This window comes from Heptranchias perlo, chromosome 9, assembly GCF_035084215.1.
Source record: "Heptranchias perlo isolate sHepPer1 chromosome 9, sHepPer1.hap1, whole genome shotgun sequence".
Taxonomy (NCBI): domain Eukaryota; kingdom Metazoa; phylum Chordata; class Chondrichthyes; order Hexanchiformes; family Hexanchidae; genus Heptranchias; species Heptranchias perlo.
In genome coordinates, this window is record NC_090333.1 from 8,076,130 (window position 1) to 8,094,773 (window position 18,644).

General features: G+C 44.5%; 1 protein-coding gene across 1 annotated transcript in view; it reads left to right on the top strand.

The window, feature by feature from the left end:
* Nucleotides 1-5,539: 5,539 nt before the first annotated feature.
* Nucleotides 5,540-18,644, top strand: part of LOC137325107 (di-N-acetylchitobiase-like) — a 28,387-nt gene continuing 15,282 nt past the window's right edge. The window contains exons 1-6 of the mRNA XM_067989824.1: nucleotides 5,540-5,771; nucleotides 8,988-9,126; nucleotides 12,403-12,611; nucleotides 14,075-14,246; nucleotides 16,821-16,918; nucleotides 18,454-18,615. Of these exons, the coding sequence (XP_067845925.1) occupies nucleotides 5,625-5,771; nucleotides 8,988-9,126; nucleotides 12,403-12,611; nucleotides 14,075-14,246; nucleotides 16,821-16,918; nucleotides 18,454-18,615 (927 nt within the window). The 5' untranslated portion in view covers nucleotides 5,540-5,624. The remainder of the gene's footprint in view (nucleotides 5,772-8,987; nucleotides 9,127-12,402; nucleotides 12,612-14,074; nucleotides 14,247-16,820; nucleotides 16,919-18,453; nucleotides 18,616-18,644) is intronic.

Here is an 18,644-nt window from a genome sequence, read left to right on the forward strand (position 1 = left end):
ATCATACTCCTGACCTGTGCCTTGTGGATGGTGGAAAGGCTTTGGGGAGTCAGGAGGTGAGTCACTCACTGCAGAATACCCAGCTTCTGACCTGCTCTTGTAGCCACAATATTTATGTGGCTGGTCCAATTAAGTTTCTGGTCAATGGTGACACCCAGAATGTTGATGGTGGGGGTTTTGGCGATGGTAATGTCGTTGAATGTCAAGGGGAGGTGGTTAGACGATATAGGTAAAAAAGGGGATGAGGTCCTAAAAGCAGAATATAGGGAGTTAGGAGGTAAATTTAAAAAATAGGACCTCAAAGGTAGTAATCTCAGGATTGCTGCCAGTGCCACGTGCTAGTCAGAGTAGAAAGAGGAGGATATTCTAAATGAACACATGGCTAGAGGAATGGTGCAAGGGGGAGGGATTCAAATTCCTGGGACATTGGAACCAGTTCTGGGGGAGGTGGGACCAGTACAAACCGGATGGTCTGCACCTGGGCAGGGCCGGGACCGCTGTCCTAGGGGGAGTGTTTGCTAGTGCTGTTGGGGAGGGTTTAAACTAAAGTGGCAGGGGGTTGGGAACCTGAGCAGGGAGACAGAGGAAAGCGTGTCAGGAAGGGACAGAAGGTACGGAGTAAAAGGTAAAGTGTTAAAAAAGGAAAAAGCAGGAACTAAGTGTCACAAAACATATTTGAAAGTTCTTTATCTGAATGCACGTAACATTCATAACAAAATGGACGAGTTAACGGCACAAATAACTACGTATGGGTATGATCTTGTAGCCATTACAGAAACATGGCTGCAGGGTGACAACGACTGGGAATTAAATATGCCAGGGTATTTAACAATCAGGAAGGACAGGCAGGAAGGAAGGGGGAGTGGGGTGGCTATGTTAATAAAGGAAAGAATCACTGTAATACAGAGAAATGATATTGGGACAAAGGATCAGGATAATACAACAGTTTGGGTAGAGATAAGGAATAATAAGGGGAAAAAAACATTAGTGGGCGTAGTATATAGGACTCCTAATAGATGCAACTCTGCTGGAAGAAGTATTAATCAGGAAATAGTCGGGGCATGTAATAAGGGAACAGCTATAATTATGGGGGATTTTAACTATCATATTAACTGGACAAATCAAATTGGGCAGGGCAGCCTTGAGCAAGAGTTTATTGAGTGTATTAGGGATGGATTTCTTGAGCAGTATGTAACTGATCCCTCAAGGGGGCAAGCAACCTTGGACCTGGTCCTGTCTAATGAGCCAGGATTAATTAATAATGTCCTAGTTAAGGATCCCCTTGGAATGAGTGACCATAACATGGTTACATTCCATATCCAATTAGAGGGTGAGAAGGTTGGTTCTCAAACAAGCATACTGAGCTTGAATAAAGGAGACTGTGATGATATGAGAGCGGAATTGATTAAAGTGGACTGGGAAAATAGATTAAAGGGTAAGACGGTACATGAGCAATGGTGTTCATTTAAGGAGTTATTTTACAACTTTCAAAAAATATATATTCCACTGAGGAAAAAAGGGTGTAAAAGAAATGACAGCCATCCGTGGCTAAGTAAAGAAATTAAGGATAGTATCCGACTAAAAACAAGGACATATAAGGTAGCCAAACTTAGTGGGAGGATAGAAGATTGGGAAGTCTTCAAAAGACAGCAGAAAGTAACTAAAGGATTGATTAAGAAAGGGAAGATAGATTATGAAAATAAATTAGCAAAAAATATAAAAACAGATAGCAAGAGTTTCTATAGTTATATAAAAATAAAATGGGTGTCTAAGGCAAACGTATTGGAAAATGTGAGGTTATGCATTTTGGCAGGAAAAATCAGAGAGCAAGTTATTATCTTAATGGTGAGAAACTGGAAAGTACTGCAGTACAAAGGGATCTGGGGGTCCTAGTGCAAGAAAATCAAAAAGTTAGTATGCAGGTGCAGCAGGTGATCAAGAAGTCCAACGGAATGTTGGCTTTTATTGCTAGGGGGATAGAATATAAAAACAGGGAGGTATTGCTGCAGTTATATAAGGTATTGGTGAGACCGCATCTGGAATACTGCATACAGTTTTGGTCTCCATACTTTAGAAAAGACATACTTGCTCTCGAGGCAGTACAAAGAAGGTTCACTCGGTTAATCCCGGGGATGAGGGGGTGGACATATGAGGAGAGGTTGAGTAGATTGGGACTCTACTCATTGGAGTTCAGAAGAATGAGAGGCGATCTTATTGAAACATGTAAGATTGTGAAGGGGCTTGCTCGGGTGGATGCGGTTAGGATGTTCCCAAGGATGGGTGAAACTAGAACTCGGGGGCATAATCTTAGAATAAGGGGCTGCTCTTTCAAAACTGAGATGAGGAGAAACTTCTTCACTCAGAGGGTAGTAGGTCTGTGGAATTTGCTGCCCCAGGAAGCTGTGGAAGCTACATCATTAAATAAATTTAAAACAGAAATAGACAGTTTCCTAGAAGTAAAGGGAATTAGGGGTTACGGAGAGCGGGCAGGAAATTGGACATGAAACTGAATTCAGATCGGTCAAGGCCCTGTGGGTGGCGGAGCGGGCCCAGGGGCTGAGTGGCCGGGTCCTGCTCCTACTTCTTGTGTTCTTTAGATTTGAGGTTAGGATCAGATCAGCCATGATCTTATTGAATGGCGGAGCAGGCTCGAGGGGCCGATTGGCCTACTCCTGCTCCTATTTCTTATGTTCTAATGTTCTTATGTTCTCTTGTTGGAGATGGTCATTGCCTGGCACTTGTCTGGTGCGAATGTTACTTGCCACTTATCAGCCCAAGCCTCGATGTTGTCCAGGTCTTGCTGCATACGGACACGGACTGCTTCATTATCTGAGGTGGAGATGCCGGTGATGGACTGGGGTTGACAATTGTAAACAATTTTACAACGCCAAGTTATAGTCCAGCAATTTTATTTTAAATTCACAAGCTTTCGGAGGCTTCCTCCTTCGTCAGGTAAATGTTCCTGAGGGGTTGCGAATGGAACTGAACACTGTGCAATCATCAGCGAACTTCCCCATTTCTGACCTTATGATGGAGGGAAGGTCATTGATGAAGCAGCTGGAGATGGTTGGGCCTAGGTCACTGCCCTGAGGAACTCCTAGGTTGTTGAGGGAAGTAAGGGTGGAAATTGAGGAGGTACTGGCCATAATCTTCCAATCATCCTTACATACGGGGGTGGTGCCAGAGGACTGGAGAATTGCAAATGTTACACCCCTATTCAAAAAAGGGTGTAAGGATAAACCCAGCAACTACAGGCCAGTCAGTTTAACCTCGGTGGTGGGGAAACTTTTAGAAACAATAATGCAGGACAAAATTAACAGTCACTTAGACAAGTATGGATTAATTAAGGAAAGCCAGCACGGATTTGTTAAAGGCAAATCATGTTTAACTAACTTGATAGAGTTTTTTGATGAGGTTATAGAAAGGGTTGATGAGGGCAATGCAGTTGATGTGGTGTATATGGACTTTCAAAAGGCGTTTGATAAAGTGCCGCACGGTAGGCTTATCATCAAGATTGCGGCCTATGGAATAAAGGGGGCAGTAGCAACATGGATACAGAATTGGCTAAGGGAAAGGAAACAGAGAGTAGTGGTGAACGGTTGTTTTTCGGAATGGAGGAAGGTGTACAGTGATGTTCCCCAGGGGTCGGTACTAGGGCCACTGCTTTGTAGTGTTTATGGACTTCCAAAAGGCATTTGATAAAGTGCCACAGAATAGGCTTGACATCAAAATTAAAGCCCATGGAATAAAAGGTGCAGTAGCAGCATGGATACGAAATTGGCAGTGACAGGAAACAAAGAGTAGTGGTGAATGGCTGTTTCTCGGACTGGAGGGAGGTGTACAGTGGTGTTCCCCAGGGGTCGGTACTAGGACCACTGCTTTTTTTGATATATATTAATGATTGGACTTGGATATACAGGGCACAGTTTCAAAATTTGCAGATGACACAAAACTTGGAAGTATAGTGAACAGTGAGGAGGATGGTGAAAGACTTCAAGAGGATATAGACAGGCTGGTGGAATGGGCGGACACATGGCAGATGAAACAAAGCACAGAAGTGCAAAGTGATACATTTTGGTGGGAAGAACGAGGAGAGGCAATATAAACTAAAGGGTACAATTCTAAAAGAGGTGTAGGAACAGAGTGACCTGGGGGTATATGTACACAAATCGTTGAAGGTGGCAGGGCAGGTTGAGAAAGTAGTAAAAAAAGCATATGGGGTCCTGGGCTTTATAAATAGATTGTAAACAATTTTACAACACCAAGTTATAGTCCAGCAATTTTATTTTAAATTCACAAGCTTTCGGAGACTTCCTCCTTCCTCAGGTAAATGTGAGGCATTTATAAATAGAGGCATGGAGTACAAAAGCAAGGAAGACACGATGCACCTTTATAAAACTATGGTTCGGCCACAGCTGGAGTATTGTGTCCAGTTCTGGGCACTGCACTTTAGGAAGGATGTGAAAGCCTTAGAGAGGGTGCAGAACAGATTCACTGGAATGATTCCAGGGATGAGGGACTTCAGTTACATGGATAGACTGGAGAAGCTGGGGTTGTTCTCCTTAGAGCAGAGAAGGTTGAGAGGAGATTTGATAGAGGTATTCAAAATCACGAAGGGTCTAGACAGAGTAGATAGAGAGTAACTGTTCCCATTGGCAGAAGGGAAGAACCAGAGGAAATAGATTTAAGGTGATTGGCAAAAGAACCAAAGGAAAAACTTTTTCACACAGCAAGTGGTTAAGATCTTTAATGCACTGCCTGAGGCGGTGGTGGAGGCAGATTCAATCGTGGCTTTCAAAAGGGAATTGGATAAGTACTTGAATGGAACTATTTGCAGGGCTACGGGGAAAGGGTGGGGGAGTGGGACGAGCTGGATTGCTCTTGCAAAGAGCCGGAACGGACTCGATGGGCTGAATATCCTCCTTCCGTGCTGTAACCATTCTATGATTCTTTCCTAATTCTCAGAAGAAAACTATGTCAGGAATAAAGACCAGGACAATTCTTACTGGGTAATATTACAAAGTAAATAAAGATAAAATGAGACACTCCCTCCCCCCAACACTGAGTTTCACATATTGGCAATGGGAGGGCAAGTGATTAATTAAGGATTGCTATGTATATGTGCCAAGATTAGACTTGAGGGGAATTTTTTTAACCGGTTCCACAACTGTTTTATATTTACACAATCCCCACTTTCCTGGAGCAACACAACTAAAACACTTACTTTGAAAACACCATTTTATTTTGTGAAATGCATATTCACATCAAAATCCAACTTACCTTTCGGGAATAGACAATTGCAAAGCCCTCTCCGGAGGACTAAAAAGTCAAATAGTTGCAGCGTTTTTGTAACATTGCAATTTATTTTTTTCAAAATCCCCGCCTATATATATATATATATATAATTTTTTTTAATCGGATATCTGCGCATGCGCGTTGACGGCGCCCGCCCGGAGGCGCGCACGCGCACATTCGTGGCCACCGACGGGCCGGCCGGCCGCGGGAACGGGTGACGCACGCGCAGAAGCCGATGCCGCGACGGAGCTGCGCAAGCGGCCGACGTGACGAGTGGGCGAGGCGGCGGCGCCGCGTCGTCGTCACATAATCGCTCGGATAAAATTTAAATGATCCGCCCGCCTCGGGTGGACAAGATGCGCTGGCGTTGGGCGTTGAGGCAGGTCCTGGCCGTGCTGTGGGTCGGATTGGGCACCAGCTGCCCGTGCTCGGATCCGACTCTGTGCATACCCCTGAGGGGGGAGAATCAGTTCGAGGTGGGTGTCGCGGGTCGGTCGGTCGGTCGGCCCGGGTCGCGGGTGGGGGGGGTTCGTGTCGTCTTTACTCAGGGTGGGTGGGTGGTGGTGGTTGTTAATATATCCGAGCAAAAAGGGCGTCCGTCTGTGGGTGGGTGGGTGAGGGGAGGGGAGTGAGTGAGGTGAATTTAAAGCACCCCCCCCCCCTCCCGCCGCCATTTGCTGCAAAAAAAATTTTTTTAAATGCCGTTGCTATGGAGAATTCCGAGTTCCGGCCTGGTCCTCACTCCCCGGTGGGGTGATGGGGTCGGGCCGCTTGGCCCGTTTCAGTTCCGTCCTCCATTCCCCCCCCCCCCCCACTGCAGAGCTGGGTATCCCTTTCCTCTTTCCCCCTCCCCCCGAAAGCCCATGTTAAAGGAGGGGGGGGGGTACGGGTTGGTTGGTTGGTTGGGGGGGTACTGGTTGGTTGGTTGGTTGGGGGGGTACTGGTTGGTTGGGGGGGTACTGGTTGGTTGGGGGGGTACTGGTTGGTTGGGGGGGTACTGGTTGGTTGGGGGGGTACTGGTTGGTTGGGGGGGTACTGGTTGGTTGGGGGGGTACTGGTTGGTTGGGGGGGTACGGGTTGGTTGGGGGGGTACGGGTTGGTTTGGGGGGTACGGGTTGGTTGGGGGGGGGGTACGGGTTGGTTGGGGGGGGGGGTACGGGTTGGTTGGGGGGGGGGGTACGGGTTGGTTGGGGGGGGGGGTACGGGTTGGTTGGGGGGGGTACGGGTTGGTTGGGGGGGGGGTACGGGTTGGTTGGGGGGGGGGGTACGGGTTGGTTGGTTGGTTGGGGGGGTGCAGGTTGGGCTGAGCTGGAGAAACAGAAGGCAGCGGCCTGAGACACGGATGAGACAGGTTGCAGAGGGGGGGGGGGGTCGTTTTGACATGGCCTAAATATCAGGAACAGACTGAGGGGTGGGGTCGGGGTCGAGGACTGGTGGAGCTATTTGGTGGTGGGGGGCACTGTAGTATTGAGCAATGTAGAGATGTTTTAACAAATGTAGTGATCTAACTCTTGTCTAATACCATGGTTAAGGTCACCGGTTTGCGGTTTTCACAGAATATCGATCCCCAAAACACCAATTTAAAAATCCTGGAATCTCATGTAATAAAAATGACTTTGACTTTTTCACTCATTGTAAAACTGGGACCTTGGCCACGATTAAACTGAATACAACATAACAGATCTTTTTTAAAAATACATTGGTTGCAAAATGACTCTGTAACTGCTGACTGTATTGATGAGGTTAGTATTTACTAAGTGGGCAGTGTGGCAGCAACAAGTTCACCACCAATATAACCTGCAGGCTAGATGTGTTCATTCTGCTTTTATCCCACTTCCCACTAATAAAACATTCTTCTGACAGATGGGTGGGATAAAAGTTTCCTCTGTGTTGGTTCCAAGAATGAATAAACTTGAAATTATGTAGCGCCTCATGTTCTCAGGATGTCCCAAAGAACTTCACATGAAATGAATTACATTTTGAAGTGTTGTTGGCAAACACAGTAGCAATATGTGCAGAACAAGGTCCCACAAACAGCAAGTTGCATGAATGAACAGTTAATGTGTTTCTGCTGATGTTGGTTGAGAGAAAAGTGTTGGCCAGGACACCAAGAGAACTCCTTGCTCTTCAATATTGCCAGCGATCTATTAGATCCCCTTTAACATCTCATCCAAAAGACAACCCCTCCAACAATGCAGCACTCTCATTACTGCACAAAAGTGCCAGCTTAGATGATGCATGTTTGGTAGTCTCAGTCCAAATCAAAGGGCCCACATCACAAAACTGCCCCAAAAGAAGCACTAAATTGGCAGTTTCATTTGAGACTACAGGATGATTGGTTTGGGAAATGAAAAATATGTCATACTGGAGCAGTATAGGCTTTTTTGCAGGGAACTATATTCTGATCTAGTCTTGCTGACCTGATGGTAAAAATGCTTGCTCTTGGCACCAGGTACCTTTTTTAAATGGAAAGTTTTTCATTCTGTAACAAAGTCCCTTGTAAAAAGAGTTTGTTTAGTTTAAGTTGTCCTTTTGAAGTGTATTGAGCACCAACACTTGAAATGGAGTATTGGGATGTGAGCTCCTTTTCCTCTTGTTCAGTTCCTCTCACCTGCACTATTGTGGAGATGGAAGCTCTGAGAGATTGTCCTTTTTTATCTTTGGTGGCAACCCAACAGTATATCTCCTTAACCAATGAGATTGAAGGATTGTGAAATTAACAGTGCAAGGATTGAGAAGGAAGTGTAAATTAGAGAGGGTGAATTCAATGTCAAATCAGGTACAGAAAAGAGAGAGAAAGGAAGGTTGGATTAAGAGAGAGAGAGGGGGGGAAAAGAGACAAAAGGGAAAAGTTTCAGAATCATGAGGGGTCGAGATAGAGAAGCTGTTCCCATTGGCAGAAGGGTCGAGAACCGGAGGACACAGATTTAAGGTAATTGACAAAAGAACCAAAGGCGATGTGAGGGAAAAACCTTTTTACGCAGCGAGTGGTTATGATCTGGAATGCACTGCCTGAAAGGGTGGTGGAGGCAGATTCAATCGTAGCTTTCAAAAGGGAATTGAATAAGTATTGGAAGGAACAAAATTTGCAGGGCTACGGGGAAAGGATGCGGGCGTGTGACTAGCTGGATTGCTGTTGCAGAGAGCCGGCACAGGCTTAACTGGCCAAATGGCCACCTGCTGTGCTGTAACCATTCTATGATTCTAATTTTAAATTTGACATTTTTAAAATCTCCAACAACGCCTAAAACCTGAAGGAATGAGACTCCATGTGTGTAATAGTTAATTTTCAATGCCAGAAAGCTTGATTGGCAGTAATGAACATTTATCAGGTTGTTAAAAGGGTACTTAGACTGAAATGAACAAGACGTAACTTTCTGTGGTGGGTTTAGTTTGAATCTACTGCACAAATACAGCAACTTCGCGCAGTTCAATGTATTTCAATGGTGAGGCAGGCAGCGAGATGCCGTTTTTGAGAACCTAACGGCAGAGCGGTGCAACTCAGACAGCAACTTTTGAATGTTTGAGTTTAACCGCGTGCTGTACCATTTACACATAAGTGACAGCGAGCGCCATTAGCCTCACCGTTATTTTGATGGCAAAATCTGGGCCATTGATTGTGAAAATATATATTTTTAAATGGCAGTTTTATCCCCTTCATTACTGCAATTGACTGCTTTATTTTGTACTAGGTCTTTGTCTTTGATGTTGGAGGAAAGGATTGGAAGTATTATGACTGGTCTAAGGTCACGACTGTTGCAGCCTTTGGACCTTACGATCCTGAGCTTTTGTGTTATGCTCATGCGAATGAAGTTCGAGTTGTCCTGAAAGGTAACTAATTTTGTCACAGAAAAAAACAAATGTCCTTGTGTCTTCTAATGCAAGCTGTATTATTGAGCCATGATGTGGAGATGCCGGTGATGGACTGGGGTGGACAAATGTAAGGAGTCGCACAACACCAGGTTATAGTCCAACAGCTTTATTTGAAATCACAAGCTTTCGGAGCTTTGCTCCTTCGTCACCTGTTTAAGCTGGGAAATTCTGCAAACTGTAAATGCTGAAAATGTGATTGAAAACTTACTCTTAACTGTTGTGGGGTAAGAACATCGAGTCAAAATCCAGGCTTTTGACAGGCTGAGGTCTTTAAGTAAAAACTTTAATGAAGAAATTAAAAGGGATGAGGGACTTCAGTTATGTGGACAGACTAGAGAAGTTGGGGTTGTTCTTAGAACCGAGAAGGTTAAGAGGAGATTTGATAGAGGTGTTCAAAATCATGAAGGTTTTGATGGAGTAAATAAGGAGAAATTGTTTCCAATGGCCGAAGGGTCGGTAACCAGAGAATATAGACTTAAGGTAATTGGCAAAAGAACGAGAGGCGAGATGGGGGAAAAAAAATTATGCAGCGAGTTATGATCTGGAAAGCACTGCCTGAAAGAGATGAGAAAGCAGATTTGGTAGTAACTTTCAAAAGGGAATTTGATAAATACTTGAAGGGAAAAAATTTGCAGGGCTATGGAGAAAGAGCAGGGGAGTGGGACTAATAGGATAGCTCTTTCAAAGAGCAGGCACAGTGGGCTGAATGGCCTCCTTCTGTGCTGATCATTCTATGAAAAGACAATTGAGTGGATAAATTTAATCATGTTATTGTGAAATGTAATTTTTTGAATTTTTTTATTTTTAGAAACTCTTATTTTAGAAATTAAATATTTAGAGGTAAAAATGGCAGTTGAGAAAGTTTCAGATGAAGGTTGTGAAATCTGCCCAACATCACCACTTGGTGGCCATAATGTGAAACTACATAACCACGGGCTGTCACATTATAGGCAAGATCCTATTACAAAAGTGACAGGACAGGCATTACCAGATGTGAACACAATTATAATGGCAAAACCATAGACACTTTTGAATAGAAAGATGACAGGACATCCTGTTTGTAATAACCTATAAATATAGGTTGAACTTTTATTTCCTGGCACAGCAGCAGTATGCAACTTATAGAATCGTTAACAGCACAGAAGGAGGCCATTGAGCCTGTGCTGGCACTTTGTATGAGCAATCCCGCTAGTCCCATTCCACCGTTCTTTCCCCACAGCCCTGCAATTTTTTTCCCTTCAAGTATTTATCCAATTCCTTTTTGAAAGCCACGATTGAATCTGCATCCATCACCGTTTCAGGCAGCGCGTTCCCAATCATAACTACTTGCTGCGTAAAGTTTTTCCCTCATGTCTCCTTTGGTTCTTTTACCAATCACTTTAAATCTGTGTCCTCTGGTTCTCGAACCTTCCACCAATGGGAACGGATTCTCTTTATTTAAACCAGTCATGATTTTCAACACTTCTATCAAATCTCCTCTCAACCTTCTCTGCTCGAAGGAGAACAACCCCAGCTTCTCCAAGTCTATCCACATAACTGAAATCCTTTATCCCTGGAATCATTCTAGTAAATCTTTTCTGCACCCTCTCTAAGGCCTTCACATCCTTCCTAAAGTGAGGTGCCCAGAATTGGATACAATATTCTAATTGTGGCTGAACCAGTATTTTATAAAGGTTCAACATAACTTCCTTCTTTTGTACTCATGCCTCTATTTATAAAGCCCAGAATCCTGTGTGTTTTTTTAACTGCTTTCTTAACCTGTCCTGCCACATTCAAAGATTTGTGCACATATAACCCCTGGTCTCTGTTCCTGCACCCCCTTTAGAATTGTACCATTTAGTTTATGTTGCTACTCCTTGTTTTTCCTGCCAAAATGTATCACTTTGCACTTCTGTGTTAAATTTCATCCGCCCACTCCACCAGTCTGTCTATATCCTCTTGAAGTCTATCACTATCCTCCTCACTGTTTACCCTTCCAAGTTTTGTGTCATCTGCACATTTTGAAATTGTGCCCTGTACACCCTTGTCTAAGTCATTAATATCTTCCAAAAAAAGCAGCGGTCCTAGTATCGACCCCTGAACTGTATACCTTCCCTCAGTCCGAAAAACAACCGTTCACCATTACCATCTGTTTCCCGTCACTTAGCCAATTTCGTATCCGTGCTGCCACTGCCTCTTTTATTCCATGGGCTTCAATATTGCTGAGAAGCCTGTTATGTGGCACTTTATCAAATGCCTTTTGAAAGTCCACATGCTTATCAACCAGGATTTAGAAAGAAGAATGCAGTTTAATGAAAGCCCGACCCAATTGTGTCCAGAACCTTGGCCCAGCGCACACGCTCCATTCTTCCGACTCTGGCCAATGGAGATTTCTCTTCCACCATCAATGGCAGAGCCTTCAGCTGTTACTGTCTTGAACTCTAGATTCTTCTTCTTCAACCTCTTTGTCTTGCTATTTCTCTTCCTATCTTTGAAAGCCTCATCAAAATCTACTTATTTGACTGTGCCTTTGGTCACTTCCCTCAAATGTCAGCTTGGCCTCAGTGGTAGCACTGTGTCTCTCCTCCTGGGTCAGAAGGTTTTGGGTGTACTCCAGGACTTGACATAAGTGCAGCACTGAGGGAATGCTGCATTGCTAAAGATGCTGTGTTTCAGATGAGACCTTAAACAAAGGCTCCCCCTGCCTGTTCAGGTGGATGTAAAAGACCCTGTTGGCACAATTCAAAGAACAGGGAGTTCTCGTGACGTCCTGGAACATCACCAAAACAGATTAACTGGCCATTTATCTAATTTCCTATTTGTGGGGCCTTGCTGGGCACAAATTAGACATCACATCTGCTTACAAAGCAACAGTGATTACACTACAAAAATAATTAATTGGCTATGAAGCATTTAAGGACATCCTGAGGATGTGAAAGGCATTATGTAAATGCAAGTTCTATCTAAATCTTCCTCCCTTCCTACTTGATGTTGGCAGTTCTGTCCTGTGAACGTAAGAAATAGGAGCAGGAGTAGGCCATACGGCCCCTTGAACCTGCTCCGCCATTTAAAAAGCTCACAGCTGATCTTCGACCTCAACTCCATTTTCATGCCCAATCCCCATATCCCTTGATTTCCCCTAGAGTCCAAAAATCTATCTACCTCAACCTTGAATATACTCAACAAGTGCCTTGGGACACGATGTTCTGTAAACGATGCTGTGTAAATGTAAATTCTTTCTTCACCCTTCACCAGGAGATGTACCACTAAAGGACATTATAGACAGAGATAACCGAATTGCTTGGATCAATAATCAAGTGCAGTTGGCAAAAAAGCAATTTATGGATGGAATCAATTTGGATCTGGAGGAAGCTGCTGCATATCAGTCCGTAGAATATTATGCGCTAACTGAACTGGTTGTTGAAACCACGCAATTGTTCCACCATGAAATACCTGGGTCTCAGGTAAAGGAGCCATTTTTTTTATTAAATGGGGATAAGCAATTTACTTTCTACGTAATAATAAAGGAACATTGATATTTTTCTGGATAAGTAGATCGAAATCATGATTTTTAGCGGCTGTTTGAGTGCATCATCTTGTTACAAAGCTGCTTTGACCATTGCTGAGGTTAGAAATTTTAGGTTGAATCAGCTTAAGCTGGATATGCAGCAAACTTGATGCTGCACCACTTGTAGCCCAGAATGATACAAGTGACTTGAGGCCCGGTTTCTAGGGACAGCATTGTTCGAACTGTAATTTTTACATAGATTCTTAGAATGATACAGCACAGAAGGATGCCTGTGCTGGCTCTTTGAAGGAGCTATCTAATTAGTTCCACTCCCCTGCTCTTCCCCCATAGCCCTGCAAAATTTTCCCCTTAAAGTATTTATCCATATCCCTTTTTGAAAGTTATTATTGAATCTGCTTCCACCATCCTTTCAGGCAGTACATTCCAGATCATCATAACTTCTCATCATCTCGTCTCTGGTTCTTTTGCCATTTACCTTAAATCTGTTTCCTCTGGTTACTGACCCTCCTGCCACTGGAAACGGTTTTTCCTTTTTTACTCTGCCAAAACCCTTAAAGGGAAGAAAAGCTTGTATTAATGTAGCACCCTATAACATCCTTCAGAAATGTCCCACAGTTTACATGCATTGAGTTACTTTGAAATAAAGGGACCAATAAGTAGGCAGAAAAGAAAGCACTCATCTCATCTTTATTGGATAATGTTTGAAGCAGACTTTTACTGTTGAGAAGTTTGCACATAACAGACTTTGCTAACTCAGATTACAGTGATTTAATTCTTGACCTTAGGTTCCCGAATGCCTTGTCGTTAAGGCAGTGAATGCATGAGCCATACAAATCCTGGTTCGTGCTGAGTTATCTGATTTCAGTTGGGATGTTGGAGGGCACAATTTACCCCGAGTGCCACTGGGTCGGGGAAGGTCAAATGAATCATCTGATTATTATCTGGAAACCTCCCACTGGGAGTGTGACCGTGCAAATGTTTGGCAAGGCCACCAATTGGGTTTGGCCTCCACAGTCTAATAGCCTGCCAGCACTCAATGTCTGGCCTTGTGTAAAAAAAAACTTTGCCTGGCCTTTTTGGGACTGCAGTTTGGTCACTATTTGATGTCTTTAGGAGAGGAGAGAAATTGGGAGGGTGAGTGAGCAGTGGGGAATTGAATCTGATTAATATTTGATAACCTAGGATCCTATTAATTCTAACTCACTATTTGGCCCAACTTTATCCTGTTCCTTTTTATACAGTCATGAACACTGTAGAACTCCTAACCTGTTAAATTCACAGCTTCCATGGACCATGTATGAATAGGGAATGCATATTAAAAACCATATGACTACTAGTGATATCCAACATAAGGTATGAGATGAAATTAACTTCTGCTTGTCACTCTTTGGCTCTTAGGTCACATTTGACGTGCCTTGGTCTCCAGACTGCATTGATGGCCGATGCTATGACTTTCTGAAAATTGCAAACTCCTGTGACTTTTTATTTGTGATGTCCTATGATATGCAGAGTCAAATGTGGGACGATTGCTTTGCAAAGGCAAATGCTCCCTATTACCAGACTTTATCAGGTATGTACAATAAGACCATCTGGTTCAGGGTCTACCTGCCCGATATCAATGTGAATCTAAGACTTCAATGTCCATCACCAAGATTTGCTCGGTAGCACCATGACTGACAAGCTGGCCAAGTCCTGAAGGACGTAGTTGCCAGACTGGGCCTGCGGCAGGTGGTGAGCAAACCAACACGAGGGCAAAACCTACTTGACCTCGTCCTTACCAATCTACCTGTTGCAGATGCATCTGTCCATGACCGTATTGGCAGGAGTGACCACCGCACAGTCCTCGTGGAGATGAAGTCCCGTCTTCGCGCTGAGGACACAATCCAACGTGTTGTGTGGCACTACCACCGTGCTAAATGGGATAGATTCAGTTCAGATCAAGCAGCTGAAAACTAGGCTTCCATGAGACGCTGTGGGCAATCAGCAGCAGCAGCAGCAGCAGCAGAATTGTATTCCAGCACATTCTGTAACCTCATGGCCCGGCATATTCCTCACTCTACCATTACCAACAAGCCAGGGGATCAACCCTGGTTCAATGAGGAGTGTAGAAGAGCATGCCAGGAGCAGCACCAGGTGTACCCTAAAAATGAGGTGCCAACCTGGTGAAGCTACCACACAGGACTACATGCATGCTAAACAGCAGAAGCAACATGCTATAGACAGAGCTAAGCGATTCCACAACCAACGGGTCAGATTAAAGCTCTGCATTCCTGCCACATCGAGCCGTGAATGGTGGTGGACAGTTAAACCACTAACGGGAGGAGGATGCCCTGTAAACATTCCCATCCTCAATGATGGCTGGGTCCAGCACGTGAGTACAAAAGACTAAGACTGAAGCATTTGCAACCATCTTCAGCCAGAAGTGCCGAGGAGATGATCCACCTCGGTCTCCTCCCGATATCCCCACCATCACAGAAGCCAGTCTTCAGCCAATTCAATTCACTCCACGTGATATCAAGAAACAGCTGAGTGCACTGGATACAACAAAAGCTATGGGCCCCGACAACAGCCTGGCTATAGAGCTGAAGACTTGTGCTCCAGAACTAGCCTGCGCCTCTAGCCAAACTGTTCCAGTACAGCTACAACACTGGCATCTACCCGACAAAGTGTAAAATTGACCAGGTATGTCCTGTCCACAAAAAGCAGGACAAATCCAATCCGGCCAATTACCGCCCCATCAGTCTACTTTCAATCATCAGCAAAGTGACGGAAGGTGTCGTCGACAGTGCTATCAAGCGGCACTTACTCACTAATAACCTGCTCACCGATGCTCAGTTTGGGTTCCACCAGGACCACTCGGCTCCAGACCTCATTACTGCCTTGATCCAAACATGGACAAAAGAACTGAATTCCAGAGGTGAGGTGAGACTAACTGCCCTTGACATCAAGGCAGCATTTGACCGAGTGTGGCACCAAGGAGCCCTAGTAAAATTGAAGTCAGTGGGAATCAGCGGGGGAGCTCTCCAGTGGCTGGAGTCATACCTAGCTCAAAGGAAGGTGGTAGTGGTTGTTGGAGGCCAATCATCTCAGCCCCAGAATATTGCTGCAGGAGTTCCTCAGGGCAGTGTCCTAGGCCCAACCATCTTCAGCTGCTTCATCAATGACCTTCCCTCCATCATAAGGTCAGAAATGGGGATGTTCGCTGATGATTGCACAGTGTTCAGTTCCATTCGCAACCCCTCAAATAGTGAAGCAGTATTCCATCAGCATGCATGCACCCACATGCAGCAAGTCCTGGATAACATCCAGTCTTGGGCTGATAAGTGGCAAGTAACATTCACGCCAGACAAGTACCAGGCAATGACCATCTCCAACAAGAGAGAGTCTAGCCACCTCCCCTTGACATTCAACAGCATTACCATCGCCGAATTCCCCACCATCAACATCCTGGGGGTCACCATTGACCAGAAATGTAACTGGAGCAGCCACATAAATACTGTGGCTACAAGAGCAGGTCAGAGGCTGGGTATTCTGTGGCAAGTGACTCACCTCCTGACTCCCCAAAGCCTTTCCACCATCTACAAGGCACAAGTCAGGAGTATGATGGAATACTCTCCACTTGCCTGGATGAGTGCAGCTCCAACAACACTCAAGAAGCTCGACACCATCCAGGACAAAGCAGCCTGCTTGATTGGTACCCCATTCACCACCCTAAACATTCGTTCCCTCCACCACCGGCGCACAGTGGCTGCAGTGTATACCATCCACAAGATGCACTGCAGCAACTCGCCAAGGCTTCATTGACAGCACTTCCCAAACCCACGACCTCTACCACCTAGAAGGACAAGGGCAGCAGGCGCATGGCAACAACACCACCTGCACGTTCCCCTCCAAGTTACACACCATCCCGACTTGGAAATATATCGCTGTTCCTTCATCGTCACTGGGTCAAAATCCTGGAACTCCCTTCCTAACAGCACTGTGGGAGAACCGTCACCACACGGACTGCAGCGGTTCAAGAAGACTGCTCACCACCACCTTCTCAAGGGCAATTAGGGATGGGCAATAAATACTGGCCTTGCCAGCGACACCCACATCCCATGAACAAATTTTAAAAACCCTCATTATTATTTTCCCCATTTAGGTTACTCCGCTTATATCAGTCTGGGTATTGATTCCAGAAAGCTCGTGCTGGGAGTTCCATGGTATGGTTATGACTATCCTTGCACGCAGTTGCTTGAGGTAAGGTGTTGTCATTATCTGGCTTTCATTTATCCTAATTATTTAGAATAAACTGTTGTCTTGTTGCTGTGCAAACTATCCCATTGATTCCCTTTTCTGAAGAAATGAATTGTTTGCATTGCTCAAGAAATGAGAGTGAAGTCAGTTCACCTGAAACTCATCCCTCTGGTACATTATCTGTCCTATCAGGGCATCTAATTTGGAACAGCCCAGTATTTGTGCCTCTGTTAGCTTGCTTGTAGACTATTTCAAAAACCTTTTTTTTAACATAAAGAAGATTGTTAATATCTGTTCTACGTTTGCATCCATTGGCTTATTCTCTGGGCTCACCTTACCCGTGCTATTTAACATTTTATTCCGCTGAGGCCTCCCTTTAACTGCATTCTTGGCTGTAAATCTTAAGCTTCTCTAATCTTTTCTCAAAGTTCACCCCTTTACACATGGGATCACATGAACAGGAGTAGGCCATTCAGCCTCTCGAGCCTGTTCCACTATTCAATTAGATCATGGTTGACCGGTATCTTCACTCCATCGACCCGCCTTGGTTCTGTAACCCTTAATACCCTTACCTAACAAAAATCTATTAATCTCAGTTTTGAAATTTTCAATTGACTGAGCCTCAACAGCTTTTTGTGGGGGGGGGAGGAGAGAGGAGAGTTCCAGATTTCCACTGCCCTCTGTGAAGAAGTGCTTCCTGACAACACCCCTGAATGGCTTAGCTCTAATTTTAAGGTTATGACCCCGTGTTCTGCACTTCTCCCATCAGAGTAGTTTTTTTCTCCCTTGTCTACCCTATTAAATCCTTTGATCATTTTAAACACATCAATTAGATCAACCCTTAATCTTCTATACTCAGTCTTGTTGCTGTCTCTTTGAATTTACAACTTTGTCCTTATCTGTAAATACACCACTTACATCGAGTTACATCAAAACTACAGCACAGAAACAGGGCATTCAGCCCAACAGGTTTATGCCTGTATTTATGCTCCACACGAGCTTCTTCCCTACTTCATCTAACCCTATCAGCATACCCTTCTATTCCTTTCTCCCTCATTTGCTTATCTAGTTTCCCCTTAAGTGCATCTACGCTATTCACCTCGACTACTCCTTGTGGTAGTGAGTTCCACGTTCTTGCCACTCTTTGGATAAAGAAGTTTGTCCTGAATTCCCCATTGGATTTATTAGTGACATGACATCTAGTTTTGGACTCCCCACAAGTAAAAACATTTCCTCAACGTCTACCCTATCAAACCCTTAAAACCCTCAGGTCATCCTTGAGAAAAGAGCTCCAGCCTGTTCTGCCTTTCCCGATGAGTATATCCTTGTGAATCTTTGTTGCACCCTCTCCCATGCCTCTATATCCTTTCTATAATATGGATCTTGCATATTTAACTTACATATTTCAGAGAACCCGTTCCTTCTAAATTGTAAGGCATAGGTTTCTCTAATTGCCCCTCATAGCCTTTACACTTAGAGATCAGTCATGCTGTTACTGCATTTTTGTACTTTTTTTTTTCATTCTTTGTATTTTTCAGGCTGGTAGATGTGCATTGCCAAAGATTCCCTTCAGAGGCGCCCCTTGCAGTGATGCAGCTGGACGTCAGATCCCATACAAAGTGATGATGCAGCAAGTGGACAGTTCAATTACTGGCAGATTTTGGGATGATGATCAGAAAGCCCCATATTATATCTACATGGTAAGACTATCAATCAAAGCACAATGGAG